The 19,665-nt window shown below is 46.6% G+C and overlaps 1 protein-coding gene across 2 annotated transcripts in view; it reads right to left on the minus strand.

Annotated features, from left to right (window-relative positions):
- Window positions 1–635: 635 nt before the first annotated feature.
- Window positions 636–19,665, minus strand: part of PTGFRN (prostaglandin F2 receptor inhibitor) — a 72,405-nt gene continuing 53,375 nt past the window's right edge. For both annotated transcript variants that reach the window (XM_037378034.1, XM_037378035.1), the window contains 3 exons: window positions 12,542–12,649; window positions 5,523–5,828; window positions 636–4,258 (listed from right to left, as the gene is read on the minus strand). In XM_037378034.1, coding sequence (XP_037233931.1) covers window positions 4,092–4,258; window positions 5,523–5,828; window positions 12,542–12,649 — 581 coding nt within the window. In that variant the 3' untranslated portion in view covers window positions 636–4,091. The remainder of the gene's footprint in view (window positions 4,259–5,522; window positions 5,829–12,541; window positions 12,650–19,665) is intronic.

A 19,665-nucleotide genomic window follows, 5' to 3' on the forward strand; every position in this document is an offset into this window, starting at 1 on the left:
GTGTATCTCAGCCCAAAAGTTTTCTCACTTTCACCCTTCCAATTCTCTCCCCCATCCCACCAGAGGGGAGCGAGCGAGCGGCTGGGTGGTGGCTTGCTGCTGGCTGGGGTTAAACCACAACAGGTCACCTCCTCGCTGCACTATCACCGTGTCCTTACACGGGTGCTGGGGGGAAAACATCTTAAATTCAGCCATCAGTAAGGTAAGCAGGAAGTTTACTTCCAACATTACCGATTTTTTCCTGGTACCTTGAAAATGAGAAACCTCAGGAAGGGTTCAAGGAAGATTCAACACCTAATGCCCAGGTTTTACAGCAGATATTAAACACACACTCCTGTGACTCCTAGCCCTAGGTAATCAGAAACTCCCCCAACAAAAAGGTTGATTTACAGTGGGGTAGAAACAGGTCAGACTCAGAAAACAGTTACATTCCCCAATTCATCACACAAATGTGGGCAAATAGTTCAAACTTACTGTAAAATAGAGTTCGTGCTTATTTTACAGGGTAAACAGTGCTGGAAACAGGACTGTAAGGTTGACATTTCATACCCTTGCCCCAACGATGGGGTCTGCATACATGCAACATGCAAGGAAAGAACTGCCCACACACCTCACACATCCAGACAGCACAGACATAATCAAAAAGGCTCGCTCTTTATTTTAAACATAAAAAGAAACATTTTACACAGCATTGTTAGAACTATTCAGTACCTGCATTCCAGGATTGTGCCAAACACTTTATTTTATAACTTTGAAATTAAAACAAAAGAAAGAAAATATCTTGCCCTTCTGCTATATGATGTTCAAGCTTGTCCTGGATCAAAATTCCAAGTGCCTGGAGGAATTTACCAGCATAACCAGGAGATGTGGCAATGCGAACAGAGGAAGATCAACGTGAGCCCTTAGGATACTTTGACAATACCACAGGTTGCAGCAGGGAGGATATGGATGTTTGCACTGCATCTCAGGCAGCTTACTCTTCTGATACTCTGCAAGTTTAATACACAACCAGATGCACACACACCTCCACTCACACAAACCCTGGTCACACAGGAAATAATAATAATAAAAAACATGAAAAGTGACCTAGCTTTTTTTTTTTTTTCATTAGAGATAAGATTCCCACTCTATTTTAAAAAAAGGGGATAATACAAAATTGGCACAAGTAGAAGGAAATCTGGCAGGTAAGTATTGCCCCTCAGCTCCTAGCCTTCCAACTACAGCAAGTACAGGGTGGAAGGGGATGCAGCGTTGCCTTCCAAGGGGCTGGCAGCAGGATGAGCTAGTGGTGAACTTGCTTCACTTGGAATGACAAAGATGGTTTGTTACGGGCCATGAAAGAAGGTCAGCATTAGCTAAGGACATGGGGATCTTTCACTAGAGGTGCAGGGAGCCCTGACCAAAATAACCCTGAGTTTTTTCCAGCAGGGAGAAAGTGTGCTATGCCGTGTGTTTGCGAAGAGCTGGCGGTTCCCTGCTCATTCATTCCCTAATTATTGCATTACAGTCACCATCCTCTTCCCCTAAAACTTAACCAAGAGCACATAAATGAGGTGTCAGCCTGCGAGGACAGAAAGTGACTGATGCTGTGCTTCAAACTTCACCACTACTACCACCCCTCCCAAGACGCCCCAGTGCCACAGGCCTTCTGTAAAGAAAGCAGATGTTAATGCAGGAAGGAAGCTGCTAGATCAATGTGGGAAGGACAGCCAGCATCCCAGCCATCAGAAGTGCATTCCATAATGTCCAAGGAAAAAGCAAGATTTCACTATAGCAGACAGACAGGAGAAGAAGAAAAATTCTTGCTGTCAAAGTAATATCTGAGTGAATAATTTCCTCAACTCCATTCCTCTGGGAAAAGCATCGCTACAGATTTCTGTGCTTTCAGTGTGGAAGCTGGAGACTGCTTCTGCCCTGTTCCTCAGCAGAGGCAGCTATGTCTGCCTGCAACACAGGCCTTTTCAGAGCTCTTCCAGAAAGAAAAACATCAGACCAGAAAGAAAAGTTGCTATGAATGTTCAGGCCAAAGTCTTTCAGGGGTTTATAGGTTTCAGGTGTCCCACGTGAAATGTCTTAAGGAGTCAAATAACTTGCAAGCCCCAACTCTGCAAATCAAGTCCATTTTGAAGATGTCTCACATTCAGCTTTCAAAAGATCATTGGACACCACTGAATACCTATATATATGTATGTGACTGCACGTGGGAAGCGAAACAGTCTTCTAGAAAAAAACCCTCATACCAGCCTCAAAACAAAGGTCACAATTCAACACAGGGGGGAAAAAAAACCCAAAACAATAACACACAACACCCAGACTGAGAAAACTTACCACAAAAAAACCCAGTTTTGGAATAGCTACAGTATTGAGTGCAAGGTTCCACAACACCAATGTGAAATGAAGCCTTCATAGCAGATACTAGACCTGCAGCTCCTCTGGAAAATGCAATGGGATGAGCTATTAGTAAAGCAGGTTGTCTAGTACATAACTAACATCTAGACTGGCTGCTGCACACCACAGCCACTACCTCCCATGGATGCTCTCCTTCAGTATCTTTTATCTTAAAAATATCTGGAAAGGTTTGAGCCCTACCTACCCTTAAGTCCACATTTCTCACCCTTCCTGATGTGAGCCAAACCCTGGCTGTGACATCAGACTGCGGTACAGCCCTACTTCCTTGTTTGTTTATATACAGTATCTTTATTCTGACTTTTATTGCTTAAAATACCAGCTGTGCTGGGAAGACAGAACTGCCTGAAAAAGGAGCTGCCCCGCTCAGGAGCCAGGTCAGCGTACGTGGAAGACCAGAGCAGGACTTCTATTCTATAGCACCTAGGAATAGGTCTCAAACCCAGGGGGAAAGCCCTGCTGCAGGCCCATGTACGAGACCAGGACCAGTGGAACCTGAGGGATTCTTGCTGCCCTCTTGGGCTTGCTCCTATTCCTACCCTGAGCTGCACTTCAGCTGCTGCAGATATCTCAGACTATGCTCACAGGTTCAAGGGTTACCACTGAGTGACTGGCAGAAGCAGCACTGCAGTCTGGTCTGTGCATTTGGTAACACATAGTTTACAAATCTTCTCTAAACATGATCAGCTGGCAAACTGCAGACAAAGATCCATCTCATTTTTGTTTTTTTCTACCCATAAGTCACACCATCACCAGGGGGGCAAGGTCTCCCACTTCTCTGCTGAGGCCAGCAGAAGGCTGGGCCTTGTCTGGGGATACCACGTGCTCCTCTGCCACAAGCAGAACAGGGTCTCAGGCACAATGTGAGCTCTAGTGGGAAGAAGAGAAGGTGGAAGCGTGGGAGGGAAGGTGGCCATAAGCAGACATCCAACAAATGCTCATCTGAGGACTGACCCTTCAGGGTTGCCAAGTCAGCCCCTATTCACCCCAGCTAAGAGCTTTGAGCACTGAAAAGAAAAAAAAAGTGTCTCAAAGACCTTCAGGCAAGTTACGTTTTGGGGTTAACTGCAAATCCTTTGAAAGCCAGGGAGGACAAAGCATGCTGACAACCATAAACCAATTATTTGCTGGAACAGCCTCAAGAGACACCAGCAGAGGAACCTTTTCTTCAACCTTCAACCCAACACAGAGAAGTCTGTGAGATACCAAGGTGGACAGAGAAAGGGAACAGGATGGTGTGATGGGGGTAGAGGGGAAAACTAGATCGGTTAGTACAATGGAAGTCTAATGCTTCTACCACCCCCTTCATTACCCTGCCCATCATGCTTTCACACAGGGACATCTTTTCAACACCAAGAGGGTGGGAGGAAAAACCTCACCAAACAAACAAACAAAACCTTAGTCATTTTTGTCACAGGGTCCTGCTGAAAGAAGGCTCAACAATTTGCACATTAGAAGGACATGATCCCTATGCAGAAAGTGCTGCTGGAAAAGGAGAACTCTGAGTCGCTAAATATGGCCTGAATGCTCTCAGGACGTGAGGTGTAACAAGGAGAAGCTCGAGGTCCAGGCTGAAATCAGAGAGGAAACACACTGTATTGTCTGGGCCTGTGAGTGAGTGTCTCAGCACAGTCCGAGAGCCCTGTGAGTCTCTCCTGAAATGCAAGTGTGTCCAGCTCCCACGCTCAGTCCATCTCCATCGACATTAGCCGGCGACGCTCTCGTCTTGTTTCCTGCACTTCCTTCTTGCAGCACCAACGGGAGCTGCAGTAGCCAATGAGGCAGGATAAGAGTCCAATGACAGTGGCCAGACCGATGCCAATCAACAGGGGATACTTGAAAGCATTCAGAACTGAAAGAGGAAGGCAAAGTCATTAGATAATTACGGAGAAATTCAGAGGTCCCATTCATTTGTTCTTGTCTAAAAAAGGAGAAAATCCCACATTATTCAGTCATGGGCAGATTAATTGTTTCAGAAGGAAATTAAACCAATTTTCCTTCTTGATTTCTGTCTTTTGAAGTTTGGAAAATTGGTCTTTTACTGGACTCCCTTACCTCCTCACCCTAATTATTTCTCTAATGTTTCAAAGCCTCAAGGAGGCTGGAAGCACCAGAGGAGCCTTGGAGTGAGATACCAAAGCAGAGCTAGTTCCAAGATGTATCCCATTACCTACCTGTTGCTCCAAACAAAGGCCTTGCAGAGTTTCCCCATCAGAGGCGGACTATGGCTGCACACTTCGTAATATGTTTCCAAAAGGCAAGGAGTGGACTACTTTAAGTTTTGCTTGATTAGAACTACTCATACAATACATTCACTACCACTCAGCAACCCTGTCTAATCAACCTCCGAAGTTGGTACCTAAACAAGAAATCTGATTTGCACTACTGTTCCGTTACAAGGCAGGGTCAAGAGCTATAAGGAGTTTGAAAAGTACAGTTACAATGGTTATCTGCACAGTAGGGAGAACAAACCCTTCTGATTCCTTTCAAGTTCATGGGACTTTCTAATATGACCTTTCCTGGAAACGCTGACAAGCAAGCAACTAGTTCAAAACCTCTCCTGCATTAATCTTCCTCCTTAGCTACATGCTGAATGCAGCACCTAGTGTGCAACTTGCTTCTCATGAGGTATAGCAACACCTGCCACTCAGGTTGTAAAGCAGACAAGGCATTAAGTGTGAAGCAGCATGTCTCGTTAGGAGAGAGGGGAAGGAGTCAGAGCTCTCACTTTCTGTTCTCAGCTTTGATGCTAACCACAACACTACGGCACACCCTATCTGCAAACCAAGGCTTCCTCCTGCAGGCAGCAGAAGGGTTAATACTTGGAGAGAACACTATGCCTTGATTGAAAGATGCTCCAGCTATGCAAAACATCACGAAGAGATGGTCAGGAAAGAACATACTCCAGTATTATGACTGCAATCTGTTCAGGTCTACCTAGTCTACAGAATCTGGAATCAGAAGCTGTGAACAATAGAAAAGGATAAACACCACCACCTAATGAGATTCTCACAGGCACCTTTAAAAATAATTATGGGAATATTTGTCACAGAAAGATATAACAAGGTGTTTAAAAAAAATAAATAAATAGTGTAACACATGTTGCAATCTCTTACCATCCATTTTCACAGATAGAAAGATGGGTTTGGCTTTGATGTCAGGCTCCCGCTGCCATACACCGGTGGCAGATCGCACCCACGGGGTCACTATGCAGTAGTGGTTCCCAAAGTCATGGTCCTCACAGCCATGCACACGGAGCCGGAATTCCAGCGGGCTGATTCTTTCCAGGCTGAGATCACTGCTGCCATTTCTCCTGCTCTGTGACACAATCCCTCTTCGGTCCAGTGAGGCCAGCAAGATGGGCTCTCTGTCCAGTGCAAAGGAGCGCACAGCGAACCAGGAGACATCAAAGGACATATCATCTGCATTTGTGGACAAAGAATTTAGACATATTGGTGAGCTCTGAAAAGTATTCACAGTGCTGCTTCTTGGCAGAAGGATTAATCAGCAGCATAGCCAACACTGGCCTGACAGCGGAAGAAAAGAAGGAAAAGAAAAAAGACAGTGCCCTAAACGTGTCCTTTCGAGGAAGATTCAAGTAGTGAACTGCAATGAAATGCACTGGCAGCAAGAATGTAGCTGCACGGGTAGGGTGACTTACCACAGGGACAACAAAGAGGAGACTTCTTGCTTTCCCACCTGCTATCCTAAAATTTGTGTTTAATCTCTGGTCTAAGTTTTCACCAAACAGACCTAGTGTCATAAGAAGTTCTACAACTATGCTGAACCCACAGTGAAAAGGGAGTGGAAGTACTAGGTATTTGCTCGCAGAGGGATTTGCAATTGCTATCTTCGTGCAGGGTCTACGCAACCACAAAGACAGAAGGCTCTTTCCTGAAGGCCCCTTCGTTACATTTAGTCTGCCTAAATGAATACAGTGTTTCTAACACAGAGCACACAACAAAATTTCTACAAAAGCACAAAGCATTCTGGAGCAAAGCCTGACCACTAGGCTTGAATACACTTTTTTTCCAGAGTTGTGGGTTACTGTCACACATCATCAGGCATTATGCCTTGTACAAGTTTTACCACCCAAGGAGATAGTCTATAAAATGCATTTGCAACACCTTCCACATTTAACATAGCTGACAGGCAGAGTTCATCAGCACGTCTAGCTTTTTCCACGTTCATGCAAGATCCTATTGATCCCATTAGCAGATCCCAGCCAACTCTATTAGGCTGATGTAGCTGAGTATCTGCTTTTAAAATCACTGCTATTCTTTGCTAACACGAGCCCAGCAACACCTGTCATAGAGTCTGAAACCTGGCGTGACCCAGAGCACAGAAAGGAAAGCCTGCTCACTTGTTTCATCAACAGCTCTTCCCTCCTGGCACGTCAGCAAACTGATGGGCCTAAACTGGAAACAGAGTTTACTATTTCTGTCCTGAGCTTCAGGTACTTGGCAGAATGTGTGCATAGGGCTTAACCTGGTCACACCTAAGGCGGTCGCAGTGATTTTAGTGATGTATCAAACCTCCGTTTGCTAGCATTCAGATGTCTGAAAAATACAGTACTGGCAACCTGACATTTAAAACCAGTCTTTCATCTAATTGTGTTTGCTCTTCTCTAAATTTTCACATTTGAAGCCCTAAACCTGCTGCTGTACTGAAGTAAAGGGACATCCTCAGCTCTGCTACTTGAAGGACAGCATCAGCTGGCCAGGTAGAACATTCCTCCTTACTGCAGACAACAAAACCCCCACTGTTTGGGATCTAATTAACTTCCTCTTAAGGTGCACTGGTTTTACACACGTCTTCAAAAACAGATCAAAAAGAAAGCACATGTTACTACCGGAGATGCTGGCTGACCGAAATGTTTTGGGACACCAGCCAGTGTCCTGCCCTGCCTGCCATGGCCAGGTGCTCCAGGTGACAGCACAGAACCTCAGGAGAGCACCCAGACTGTTTTGCAGCCCTACAGCAGGAGTAGGTCTCCCAGTCCTACACAGGGGTCCAGCGTAGGTCATACGGACCAGCAGCCCTCAAAACAACCACTTCTGCCTATCATACTACAAATACTACTATTAGTTACTTGGCAGAGCACCCAGACGGTTTCCTTTGAAATTAAAGTTAATAAAAATTACCATAAGCACATGTTCGGTTATCGGGACCAAACAGCGCTCTGCTTTGTGTACTCATCCAGCTGTCTGTGGGAAGCAGGGCCTCTACTGGAGAGAGCTCCCTTTCTATAAACTAATCTTCATCTCTGCTGCCTGTTTATGCCAAATACGGTAACAGCACCGGTCCACAGGCAGGCACGTGGGGAACAACCAATTCCTTCCAAAGATCATCAAGACTGCCATTAGCTCTTGTGTTTCCAGGTACCATAGGGAGCATATGGACACCTTCCAGGCCAAGTCCAACTATGCTGAAAACACCACTTGCACTTGCTAAAAAAGGTTTAAACAATAAATTTAGATATCAAAAAAAAAACCCTCTAGCCTTCAGATTCCCAGGCAACTTGCTACCTTTGAAGAATTCCTTCTTTTCAGTCTCGGTTAATTTGAGGTTCCCTTCCCTCCACGTACAAAGATGAGTGCAGGCACTTGTTGTCATTTTGAAATAGCTGAATCTATCTTCTGTAATTACAACATGGGACAACAGTATTATGCCAACATATTTTATTAGTCAGTATACACAGTGTGCAATTAGTGACTCACTACAGACAGTCAGAGGGAGGATTTGGCTCTGAGTACTCTTTGTCACTATCCTCCTTGAAACAGCTTAACATAGCAAAGTCACCTGATTCATTCTATACATCTCTAGTTTTCATGCAATAAAAACACAGGAAAATTTAGCAAAAGCAGGACATAAATCAGGTGCTTTCTAAAGGTCAGTGATGAACAAGCCTAGCAGCTCCCAAGTGCTAATATATATATGCAGTTTCACTGCCACAGAACAGGTCACAAACTAGGCTTCCCAAAAGTATCCGTTCCATTCCCCACACACCTTGCATCAATGTTGACAAGTCACTCTTCCAATTTTTGTCCTCAATCTACAAAGACCAAACCCAACCACAAGAACCTCACTCACACTTAACACTACTTCTGAAAGGCTTCTTTCACTGGTTCCTTCTGTGCTCCACAATGTTGTAAGTAGTGTGGGACACCTGGAAAAGGTGCCCCATGTTAGAGGAAAGCATAACATCCCAGCGCCAAGCTCAGAAGGCCATCAAGGACCTCAGTGACCCCAGGTCATGCAACTCAGCTTTCATAAAGGAACACAAAGCACTGGGAGCTGGATGCTTCAGAGCTCTGTGAGCAGCGTAATAGTGGTGCTGTGCTTCCTCCCCTCCTTGGCGAGGATCATCAACATGTAAAGCACATCTCTACGCACATTTCAATTTGACACACAGGACTAAGCTGTCTGGGTCTTAGCTGCTTCCCTGGCCAATCACTCCTCAAAACAGGGAATCCTATTTCTAGACCAGCTCTTAGGAACCGTACACTTCCACTGCTTAGAATGGAGCTCTCTCAGCATCTTGTTACAGTGCTGAATCACAATTTTGAGACCCTTTTTGTTTACTACATTTAAATGAGGTTGAATAGGGCTTCCTAGAGAGCTGAGCAAACCACTTCAAGCCATACAAGAGGTAAACAAGCTGGTTTTGTTAAATTCTCCAGAGTGCCCACTGGGTCTGTCTGGAGCAGATAAAAACCCATCTCCTTTCAGGCACAGTAAGTAATACTTTTAAATCCCTAAGCACACAGCCCAAGAAGGGGTGATCTGGGAAGTCTGGAGAGATCGTTTGTGAAAATGTGTATTCAACAGAAATATCAGAAGCAGCTTTTATATCTTCAGGGCACAGAAGAACTACTATTCCCCCCTGACACACACATACTCCCCTCACATCAATTCAAAACACCAACCACAGCTGCCAAGCCAAAGGAGCGGCTCTTTAGATGGAACAGCACTGCCATGTACTGAGCTTAGTAATACACACCACTCAATTTCAGCAGGGTCTCAAAGAAGCAGAGGAAATTAAAGCACGCAGCAGTCACGCCAAAACCTTTTCCACCCTTTTGCAAATTTCCCACAGGGTGGGTACACACAGAGTACTGTGAATTGCCTCTACCAGACAAGGGTCCAACCAGTAAGTAACACTTCTAGAAACAAACGGATCGATCTAACTATAACAAGGGGCACCGACAAAGACCATCGGTCATTTAACTTTTCCTCAGCTCCTTGAAAGTACTTTATTTTTCTAATTGCGCATACAAAAAGGGAGAAGAGGTGGCACCTGTCATCTCAACTTAATACAGGAATCATACATACTAACCCACACGTGTGCTTGCAAAGATGAGTGCTTTTATGTACAGGAGCAGAGCTGGCTGGCACACTGAGTGTGTCCGAAGTGTTTTGGATGAGCATTTAACAAGATATCCTATGAAATTCCCTGATCCTTCTTTGCTCACCATGGCCCAAAACACAGCCCTGCAGCAGGTCTGACACCAGAAGATTAGATGGCCTTTGAAAGCCAACATGCCCCTCAGGAGAGAGTCAAATGGAATTGCTCTGCTCTCCTTTTCTCATCGCATTCCCAAATGGAAAGACCATGTCTGTACTGCTGTCATCTGTTTTCTTCTAGGAGATGCTGGCAACTTTTGCACTGTTTATCTGATTCCCTGCTATAGGCTTTCTCTAACAACATGCCTCATTTCTCCACTGGGATGAGACAGCCCCGTCATTTTCACAGTCTGTCTAATGTTCAGCACTAATTTAAAAAGCAAGTTCTTCATTCCAGTTGTGAATTAAATTGTGATACTGACCGAGCATAGAGACATGCCAGAGACAGGATGCAGGGGAATACTGTCACTACTGAGGTGTTACATCTGTCTGTTACCATATGAGCCCTTACGGCCCTTCTTCACCTGACCTGCTCCGCTACCCCACTGCTCTAGTCCCCTCCATCTCTCAAGGCCAAGGTGGCAGCCTGACAAGGGAAGGCTGCACATCCTACAGCTGTTGCACAGATTCCAGCTGTTCCTGGCAGCTCTTCTGCCCCTCTCACCCAGAGGACCAGCAAGGACTGGAGGGGCCAGCTTCTCAGGCCCATAGGGAAGGTCCAGCTGGGGTTTCTCCACACAGCATGGCTGGTTAGCCCCCAAATCCTTCTCATTCAACAACTGGAGGCTCAGAGCACAGACTGAAAGTTTCCCTCAAAACCTGTGACAATGTCACGCTTTACTCCATTCTAGGTGTTGTCTGTGCCTCATCTGCCCCATTACAGATGCAAAAAAAAACCCCAAACTCAAAACAAAAAGAAAACCACACCAAACCAAAGCCCACAGAGGCAGAGATCTGCCATGTTCAAAATGACATTATCCAGCTATGGAACAGGTTACAGTGCTGATGTTTAAAACTCTACACTGGCTGCTCATGACAACTGGAAACAGCATCATTTCCAGCTCCAGGTGCCATCTATCAATTCAACAGACATCCAAGAATCCCTATGAAGTTTCCCAGTTAAAACTTAATTGTGCTGATGAGCAGCTCCTCAAAGACGACACCTTTCTACTTCTCTCCCTTTGACTATCCTTATCTTGTCAGTGCTTATCCTAGTCTCAAGCTACCTAACACACAAAGAGCCATCACAAACTCAACTGCAGCCGAGCACTGACAGGAGAGCCCCATGGTTACTAAGTGGCCTCTTTTCAAGTTTTAAGTGAGTCAGGGATGCTGAGACCTCTTTCACAAGGCAACCCCAAGCTTATTTTAGCTGTCGAACCGCAGCAGAAGCAGCAGCTGCTCCCTGCCAGCAATTACTGCTTTGCAAAGGCAGGCAGCTGCTGCGGGCACTGCCTTGCAACAGTACCTGTAAGAGCCTGGGCACACCTCAACTTAGAAGAGACTTCCAGCTGAGCAGAAACCGCAGGACAGACTGAGGTATGTGTACAGGCATAGGTCACTACTTACTGTGTCAAATATCCCAGGCTATAAATCTTTTGACAGTAATAAAGTTTACTCAGCTTTTTCCTCCCTTCCAAGCATTTCAATAATAAAATCTACAGACTTCTATCATTTTTTCACAGGCAGCACACAACTGTAATCTAGCAAATTGCTTCCCTACTACACAGACATCTTGGAATTTCAAAGTGATGGGCCTTTACTAAGCTTGATACTTCACCTCATCAGCTATTGCATTATAAGTAATATTTACTGCACAGCACCTCTTTCATAGCGGCTTACACGTAGATTTCAAAGTTTCACATGAATCATGACATCTTTATATTTAGGTATATACATTTATATATTTATATTTCCATACCTGCAGGTTAATCTTAAATATGTTTTTTATATTATATATATATATATAAATAAAAATTACTTTTTTAAAACCTAAACTCACTCCAAACCCAAATTTTGGGTATAATAACCAGAATTATTATCACCATATTTTGATGAAGAGCAGCTCAGGCAATGCTTGGCAAAGCAGCTAGATTTTGAGCAATTCTCTTGAACTTTTCAGCTCTTTATAAAAATTTACCTTTGATGTATCTGCCAGCCTTTTCACAACAATTACTTACTGTGTTTCTTCTTCCACACAAAAAAGGAGGCTTACCTCTGAAGGCATCAGCAATAAACATTCATTTTTGTCATTTCAGTTATTGTGATTTTTAGATTTACATTAAGCCTTAAATTCACTCTGAACTGTGAAGCTGACCAGCCAGGTGACTTTAAGATTTGTTTACAGATGGCCATTTTCTCCTAACAGGTTTTGCCAGTGGTCCTCCTTTCCAAAGAAGGAAAAGAGGAATAGTTTTCATGGCCCATCTAGTGGTTGCAAGCTGAGATTGTCAGCAGTGGGGTCAGTTGGTGCAGCCAGCTCAGGGGGGCTTAGCAGTAAGAACACTTTTTCGCCCTCCCCTCAGAATGTGAAACAAACCCCCCCTTGGTTTAAATTGGGCTGTGTAAAGTAAACATGCTCTCCTGTATTTATCTAGTTCTATAGGATTTTTCAATGCTGGTTCGCAATTCTCCAGCCTCACTCAAAGGACATAAGGTCGAAACTGCTGGCATTACTCTGCCTGGTGAAGGCAAATGAGTTACAAATAAAACAATTCTGCCAAAATACCTGGCTCAAGTGTCATTCCTTCCGTTGTGATGATACACAGCAAATCTGCCAGTTCACCCTGGTAAATCGTCGGGTTGTCAGAATGCACTGACACATTAAACACGGGACCTAGAAAAGAGTAACCACAGTTATTCATGACAGGCTTTTCTTCAGTGTCCAGAACCTTTCTTGCGTGTTTCTGAAATATTCTCTGCTAGTTTGTGCAGACAGAGCTCTGAAGTAGGGATAAGCATTCATAGAAGCTTTCATAAAATAGTTATCGATTTTTAGCCTTTAATTCCTGCACTAGGATAAAGCACTCAAACTGCCAGATCTGTCACTCAACCCAGATGCTGCTGCCCAAGCCTTCTACTGTCCTGCATGAAAGGAGCCAGTCTTCCACTGGTGACTCCTCTAAAAGCATGAGAGTTCAGGTCTTCTGGCTAATCCCACATGGATCTTTTTGGCTGAGGCCGTCAATAGAAATTCAAGTTAGAGCAAACCAATGTTTTAACAACACAGATGGTTCTGCTACAGAACTAAACTACAGACAACAGGAAAAGTGCATCTGATAACACTTTTCTGTGGGTTTTCCTTCCAGCTCTGCCACAGATAGCTTCTTCTGTCTCAAAAGGTACAGTAACTCCTTCAGTTGCAAAGTGGCGATGGTATTAACAAAAACCATTAGGCTGTTATGAAATGCTCAGGCACCGTGACAACACATGCTGTTTGACTTCCAAGGCACCTAAGTTAAAAAATAAAACTCCAAATTTTGACAACTAAATCTCCCACACAGAAGTAACAAAACCACATCTCGGATATACCAACATGGCTAGTACTCTCTGTTTCACAGGGCAGAAACTGAAGAACGTACCAAAATACCTTTAAGTGATTTCTCTACTAAACAAGGCAAAGGAGATGAGTAGGAGGAAAGCTGAGGCTAATGGTGGCCTCTGGGATAGCTCTGGGGGAAGGGGCCAAAGAACTGAAGGAGAAACTTGGGACTCAGATTGCGAACTAACCCTTCTTACCCACCCTGGACCCCATTAGCTACCATCATTACCTGGCTCTGCAACCTCTGGGACAGCAGCAGCAACAACAAGAAGCATGGGAAGATGGTTTGGGAGGAATGAAAAACTGTTGGAATATTTGCCCTGCTCCTTTCTTACATGCTACTGTTTTAGTAGAGGAACCATAAATTTTAAATCCACTGAAGATCAGAAGCAAACAATGTTTTTGGTGGAGAACATTTAAGGAAATCATTCAAGACAACCCACTTGTCTCTTACCTTCCCAAGAGGTTTCTGTGGGAAGCTATACTGATAACTCACCACACCGGGCAAACTTATCACATCACTTCCAAACTGAGGTTCTGGAAAGAAACTTGGATGTGCCGTGAAGCTACAGCGGTCATTTTTGGTGAAACTATTCTAGACTACAAGGGCCTGGCTTGTTTTGGTCAGCAGAGATTACACAGCACACTAAGAAATGAATTCCAATTACAACACAATAATTACTTCTGCGGCTTCCAAAATTCCCCTTAGAATTCCCACTGGGCACAATGTACTGCTTTTTGTTATACCATAAATTCCTAACAGCCCTCTGCCCCAGAAGCAGTTGTACTTTGTACACAAGAGCAGTACATAGACATATAATCTCAGAGGTTTGTATACATTTTGACAGTAGATATCCTCCCAACAAGCAAGAGTGAAAGGGTGGTGAAGATGCAATGGGGGTTACACATGGAATACGAGCTGAGACTCCTACATGCTTTTGCTAGAACATATTTAAGGAAATAAGAGACCCAGAACGCTTTGAAGGTCAGCTGTTCAGGTAGTGACCTCATGAGCAGGCTGCAGCCCTAACTTAAGCTCAGCATGGTGGGATCCTTTTCTGGGGAAATGGAGAGAGATTAATTTGATTGCTTCCTCAGCCTCTATACAAACTCTCTATGTGAATACAATTTGTTTCCCGACATTCACACACACACCCCAACCGTATACCCCTTGCAGCCTATTTGCTTATTCATCTTCAAATAAACCAAGACATTTTCTATCATTTTCTTTGGAGCAGTGCAGGCAGAAGTTCAAGGTCCTAGAGGACTAAAGGCAGCATGGACCAGGGCACCCCAGCCAATTGTAACCAGAAAAATCTCAAGCTGCGTGTGAACTGTCACAGCAACAGAAACAAAGAGACTGTCAAAATCTGCTAGGAACATCCCTGCATTCCCAGCACATACCCTCGGCCACACTGATCAAAGGCAAACCGGCACCATAATAATCCTGGCACTGTCTGTAGCTTGGGGTCTATCCTAAGTCCCAGCAGTGAGCGAGGTGACATCATATCGGGAATAGGGGACATGTTCTACTCCAGCAAACAGGCTCTCTGTCCTGCCTAGAAGCTGTCAGGGATTTAGCAAAGGAGATGAACTGCATGATCCCCACTTTGTCAGGCTAAGGATGGGCTGCCTTACCCCTGTCCTGGCAGGGCAAACAAGGAAAGACAGAGGGTACACACAGACAGGGCTTTTCAGGCCTTATTTCTAGGTTGAAATCCAGGCATCTACCGCATTCAGCAGGCACTGGCTTCAAACCCTGGCACACCAGCAAATCACTAATGCAGAGCGGAGCCTGAGCACTCCTGGCCATTGGATGTCACGAGGGTAAAACGCTAGGCTTGTTTGGTCACTCAGCCAGGGAAGGGCCGTGCATCACGGTAACGCAGCCCTCCCTCCGTACCCTTCAGTTCTGGGTCACCAAGCGCATCTCTACCCTGCCTCCCACACGAAGAGTCAAAGCGTCCTGGGCAGAAGGAACGCTGCTAGGCAGCAGCTGCTCTGGCATTTCATGATCATACTTCCCCCTGGTAAGCCACAAACAGTTATTTCCCTTCGGTTATTTCCCTAGCAGGGTACATCTCCTCCCTGGAGGTACAGATGGTAATCTGCAGGAATCACTATCCTGTGTTAGAGGAACTGGATTTCAAGAGAGAGTCAAGACATGTGGCAGGGGTTGTGCTCTCCCCTTCTCCAGATGAAGAGGGAAAACTATTTATTTATATTTTTTTAAAACCTAAGCAGGCTTCATTACAGTGAAAGCTTCCTAGTTCAGTCTTGAAAACTGCATGGTTACAACTTCCTAGGAGAAGCATCTTTCTTCTTTGGGAATATCTCAGGCCTTCTGCCCATGTGCTCCATGCCCTGGGCTTTGGGCTGCCCTGATGCATGAAAGGGCAGAATAAAGCATCTTCATATGTGGGGTTTTTTTCCCCGCACTACAAAACGCGAAAAGGCAGGGGGCTGGACTACAGAAACTATTTCATCCCCAACACTCCACCATAAGGTACACTTGAGTCAGTCATAGTCACCACACAGCCTGGGAAAGATGCACAGAAGCTGATGACATGGCTCTAATTACAGCATGGTCAGGGTTGAAGGGACCTCTGGAGATCATCCACTCCCACCTTCTGCCAAAGCAGGGACACCTGGAGCAGGTTGCACAGAGTCACATCCAGGTGGGTTCTGAATGTCTCCAGAGAAGGAGACCCCACAGCCTCCCCGGGCAGCCTGTGCCAGGGTCTGTCACCCTCCGGGTAAAGATGTTCTTCCTCATGTTCAGATGGAGCTTCCTGGGCTGCAGTCTGTGCCCGTTGCCCCTCGGCCTGTCACTGGGCACCACTGAAAAGAGCCTGGCCCCAGCCTCCTGACACTCGCCCCCGAGATGTTTGTGGCCATTGGTAAGATCCCCCTCAGCCTTCTCTGCCCCAGGCTGAACAGCCCCAGCTCCCCCAGCCTTTCCTCATAAGGGAGACGGGCCAGTCCCCTCATCACCTCGGTAGCCCCCGCTGGCCCCTCTCCAGCAGCTCCCCGTCTCTCTCGACCTGGGGAGCCCAGAACCAGACACAGCACTCAACCCCCAGCCCGTGCTGGTGCCTGGGGCTGCTCCTCCCCAGGGGCAGGACCCTGCGCTGGCCTGGGCTGAACTCCATGAGGTTCCTCTCCGCCCGACGCCCCGGCCTGCCCAGGTCTCCCTGAATGGCAGCGCAGCCTCTGGGGTATCGGCCGCTCCTCCCAGCCTGTCCCACCAGCAAAGGTGCTGAGGGTGCCCTCTGCCCCTCCACCCAGGTCGCTGGTGAGTAAGTGGAACAGGACTGGAGCCAGCACTGGCCCTGGGGAACCCCGCGAGCTACAGGCCTCCAGCTGGGCTCTGCGCCGCCGGTCACAGCCCCCTCAGCTCTGCCGTTCAGCCCGTTCTCAGCCCACCTCACTGTCCCCTCAGCCCACCCGCACTGCCTGGGCTGGCCTCTGGGGATGTCATGGGAGACGCTGTGAAGGGCCTTGCTGAGGCCAAGGCAGACAGCACCCACCGCTCGCCCCTCATCTACCCAGCCAGTCACTCCATCACACAAGGCTATCGGGTTGGTCAGGCAGGGTTTGCCCTTGGTGAACCCATGTTGACTACTCCCGATCACCTTCTTTTCCTCCACATGCTTTGAGATGACCTCCAGGATGAGCTGTTCCATCATCTCTCCAGGGATGGAGGCGAGGCTGACTGGCCTGTAGTTTCCTGGGTCCTCTTCTTCTTGCCCCTTTTTGAAGACTGGAGTGACAGTGGAGTGACAGGACACCTCTCCTGTCCTCCACGACCTTTAAAACATGATGGAGAGTGGCTTGGCAATAACATCTGCCAGCTCCCTCAGCACTCAGGAGTGCATCCCATCATGGCCCATGGATTTGTGGGTGTCAGGTTTGCTTAAGTGATCTCTAATGTGATCCTTCTCAATTGGGGAAAAGCCTTCCTCTCTCCAGACTTTCTGTCTTGCCTCCAGGGTCTGGGATTCCTGACTGTTGGCCTTGGCAGTGAAGAGTGAAGCAAAGGCGGCATTCAGGAACTCCATCTTTTCTGTGTCCTTCACCACCAGGTACCCACCTCATTCAGCAATGGGCCCACATTTCCTCTGATCATCCTCTTCCTATTGATGTACTTAAAGCCACCCTTCTTGTTGTCCTTTAAATCCCTCACCAGATTTAATTCCAAATGGACCTTAGCCTTCCTCATTGCCTGCCTGTATGTTCTGACAATATCCCCATATTCCTCTCAAGTGGCTTGTCCCTTTTTCCACATCCCATAAATTTCCTTCTTCTGTTTGAGGTTTTCCAGAAGCTCCTTGCTCACCCATGCAGACCTCCTTCCCCCTTTGCTTGATTTCTTACTCATGGGGATGTACCTTTCTTGAGCTTGGAGGAAGTGATGATTGAACATTAGCCAGCTCTCTTGGACCCCTGTACCTTCTAGAGCCCTCACCCATGGGAACCCTCCAAGCAGGTCCTTAAAGGGGCAAAGTTAGCTCTCCTGAAGTCCAGGGCTGTAACCCTACTGACTGCCCTGCTTCCTCCACACAGAATGCTGAACTCCACCATCTCACAGTAACTGCAGCCAAGGCTGCCCCCAACCTTCACATCCCCAGCCAGTCATCCTTTGTGAGTACAATGTCCAGCAGCACACCTCACCTTGTTGGCTTCTCCACCGCCTGCATAAAAAGTTATCTTCAATGCTCTGCAGGAACCTCCTGGACTGTGAGCACCCAGCTGTGTTGTCTTTCCAGCAGGCATCAGGGGGGTTGGGCTCCCCCATGAGAACCAGGGTCTGTGACTGTGAAGCTACCCCCAGCTGTCTGTAGAAGACCTCAGTGACCTCCTCTTCCTGATCAGGTGGCCCGTAACAAACACCCACAGCAGTGTCACCCGTGTGGGCCTGTCCCTTAATCTTTACCCATAAGCTCTTGACTTGTTCTTCATCCACCCCTGGGGAGAGCTCAACACGTTCCAGTTGCTCCCTCACATAAAGAGCAGCTCCCCCACTGCTCCTTGCTGGCCTGTCTTTCCTAAGAAGTCACAGCCATCCATGACAGCATTCCAGTCGTGCGAGCTCCCACCGTGTCTCTAACTGCAAAGAGATCACGGCCCTGCAACGGCACGCAGATCTGTAATTCTTCCTGTTTGCTCCCCATGCTGCGTGTGTGGGCGTACGGGCATTTCGGCCAAGTAATCCAGCGTGCAGGTTTCCCAGAAGGGGTGCGAGAGGATCCACCACAGTCGCAGGCACCCTTGAGGTGGCTGGCCGCCTGCTGTTCATCTGGGGAGGCAGCTAAGGAACATGTATCACTGCTCTGGTTGGCCTGGCTTATTCCCCAGTTGGATGTGATGGTGTAAGCATTGACATTTTGGACCCCTCCTCCCTCTCTAATCCCTCAATTAAGAGTCATCTGCACGCCTCCCCTCTCTGTAGAAGGGTTCTGGTCTTTGTTTTGTCCAGTTTTTTTCTAAGAAAATAAACTACTGACCACTGCTTTTAACCTGATTATAACTTGCCTGACTTGTGTCCCCAGCTTAAACAATTTAGCTTCAGCTGAACTTCTCTGGCAACGGGATGGGAGAGGCAGGAATGAGCTGCACGCCAATCTCAAACAAAAGCAGCAGCAAACCAGTGTTTATTAGTGGGTTACAAGCAAAACCATCACCTTATCTAACTGGACATCCACTTTACTGAAGACTCAAGAACAGCACCTGGGCAAAAACCAGCATGACAGCAGACAAAGGATGCTTCCAGACACATTTTCAAGGCTCCAGAGGGCCTCCCCAGAGGTCACAAAGAACTGTTGGGTTTTCCACCCCCCACATTATCATTATACCACAGTATTCCAGAGGCCCTGGATCTAGACTCCACCAAGCAGAGCTTGGCACACAAACCCCAAGTGCTCTTCTTAAGTTTTTACCCTCCAAAACAAAACAAACAAAAAAAAAAACCCCAAAACAAACCCAAACCTCAACCCCAAACTTACAGATGCAGGAATGTGGTAACAGGGAACTCCCAGTAGACACCGACAACGTTGACTACCATCAGGGTCTCAGCATCGCCACACTCAAGTGCTTGCAGTGTCACAGGCAGGGTCGGGGAGGTGATGTGAACTCCCCTTCAATGAGATTTGAGTTCATGCTACATTAACACCGAGAAAAACAGAACTCTACAGATAACAGATCATGGGGCTTTGCTCACCTTGCCACCTGTATTTAACAGTTTGAAATACTGTTATTGGCACCTACTGGTCACTCAGGAGAATAAACAAACCAGAATTTAGTTTCAATTG

Source organism: Falco rusticolus, chromosome 2 (assembly GCF_015220075.1).
Source record: "Falco rusticolus isolate bFalRus1 chromosome 2, bFalRus1.pri, whole genome shotgun sequence".
Taxonomy (NCBI): domain Eukaryota; kingdom Metazoa; phylum Chordata; class Aves; order Falconiformes; family Falconidae; genus Falco; species Falco rusticolus.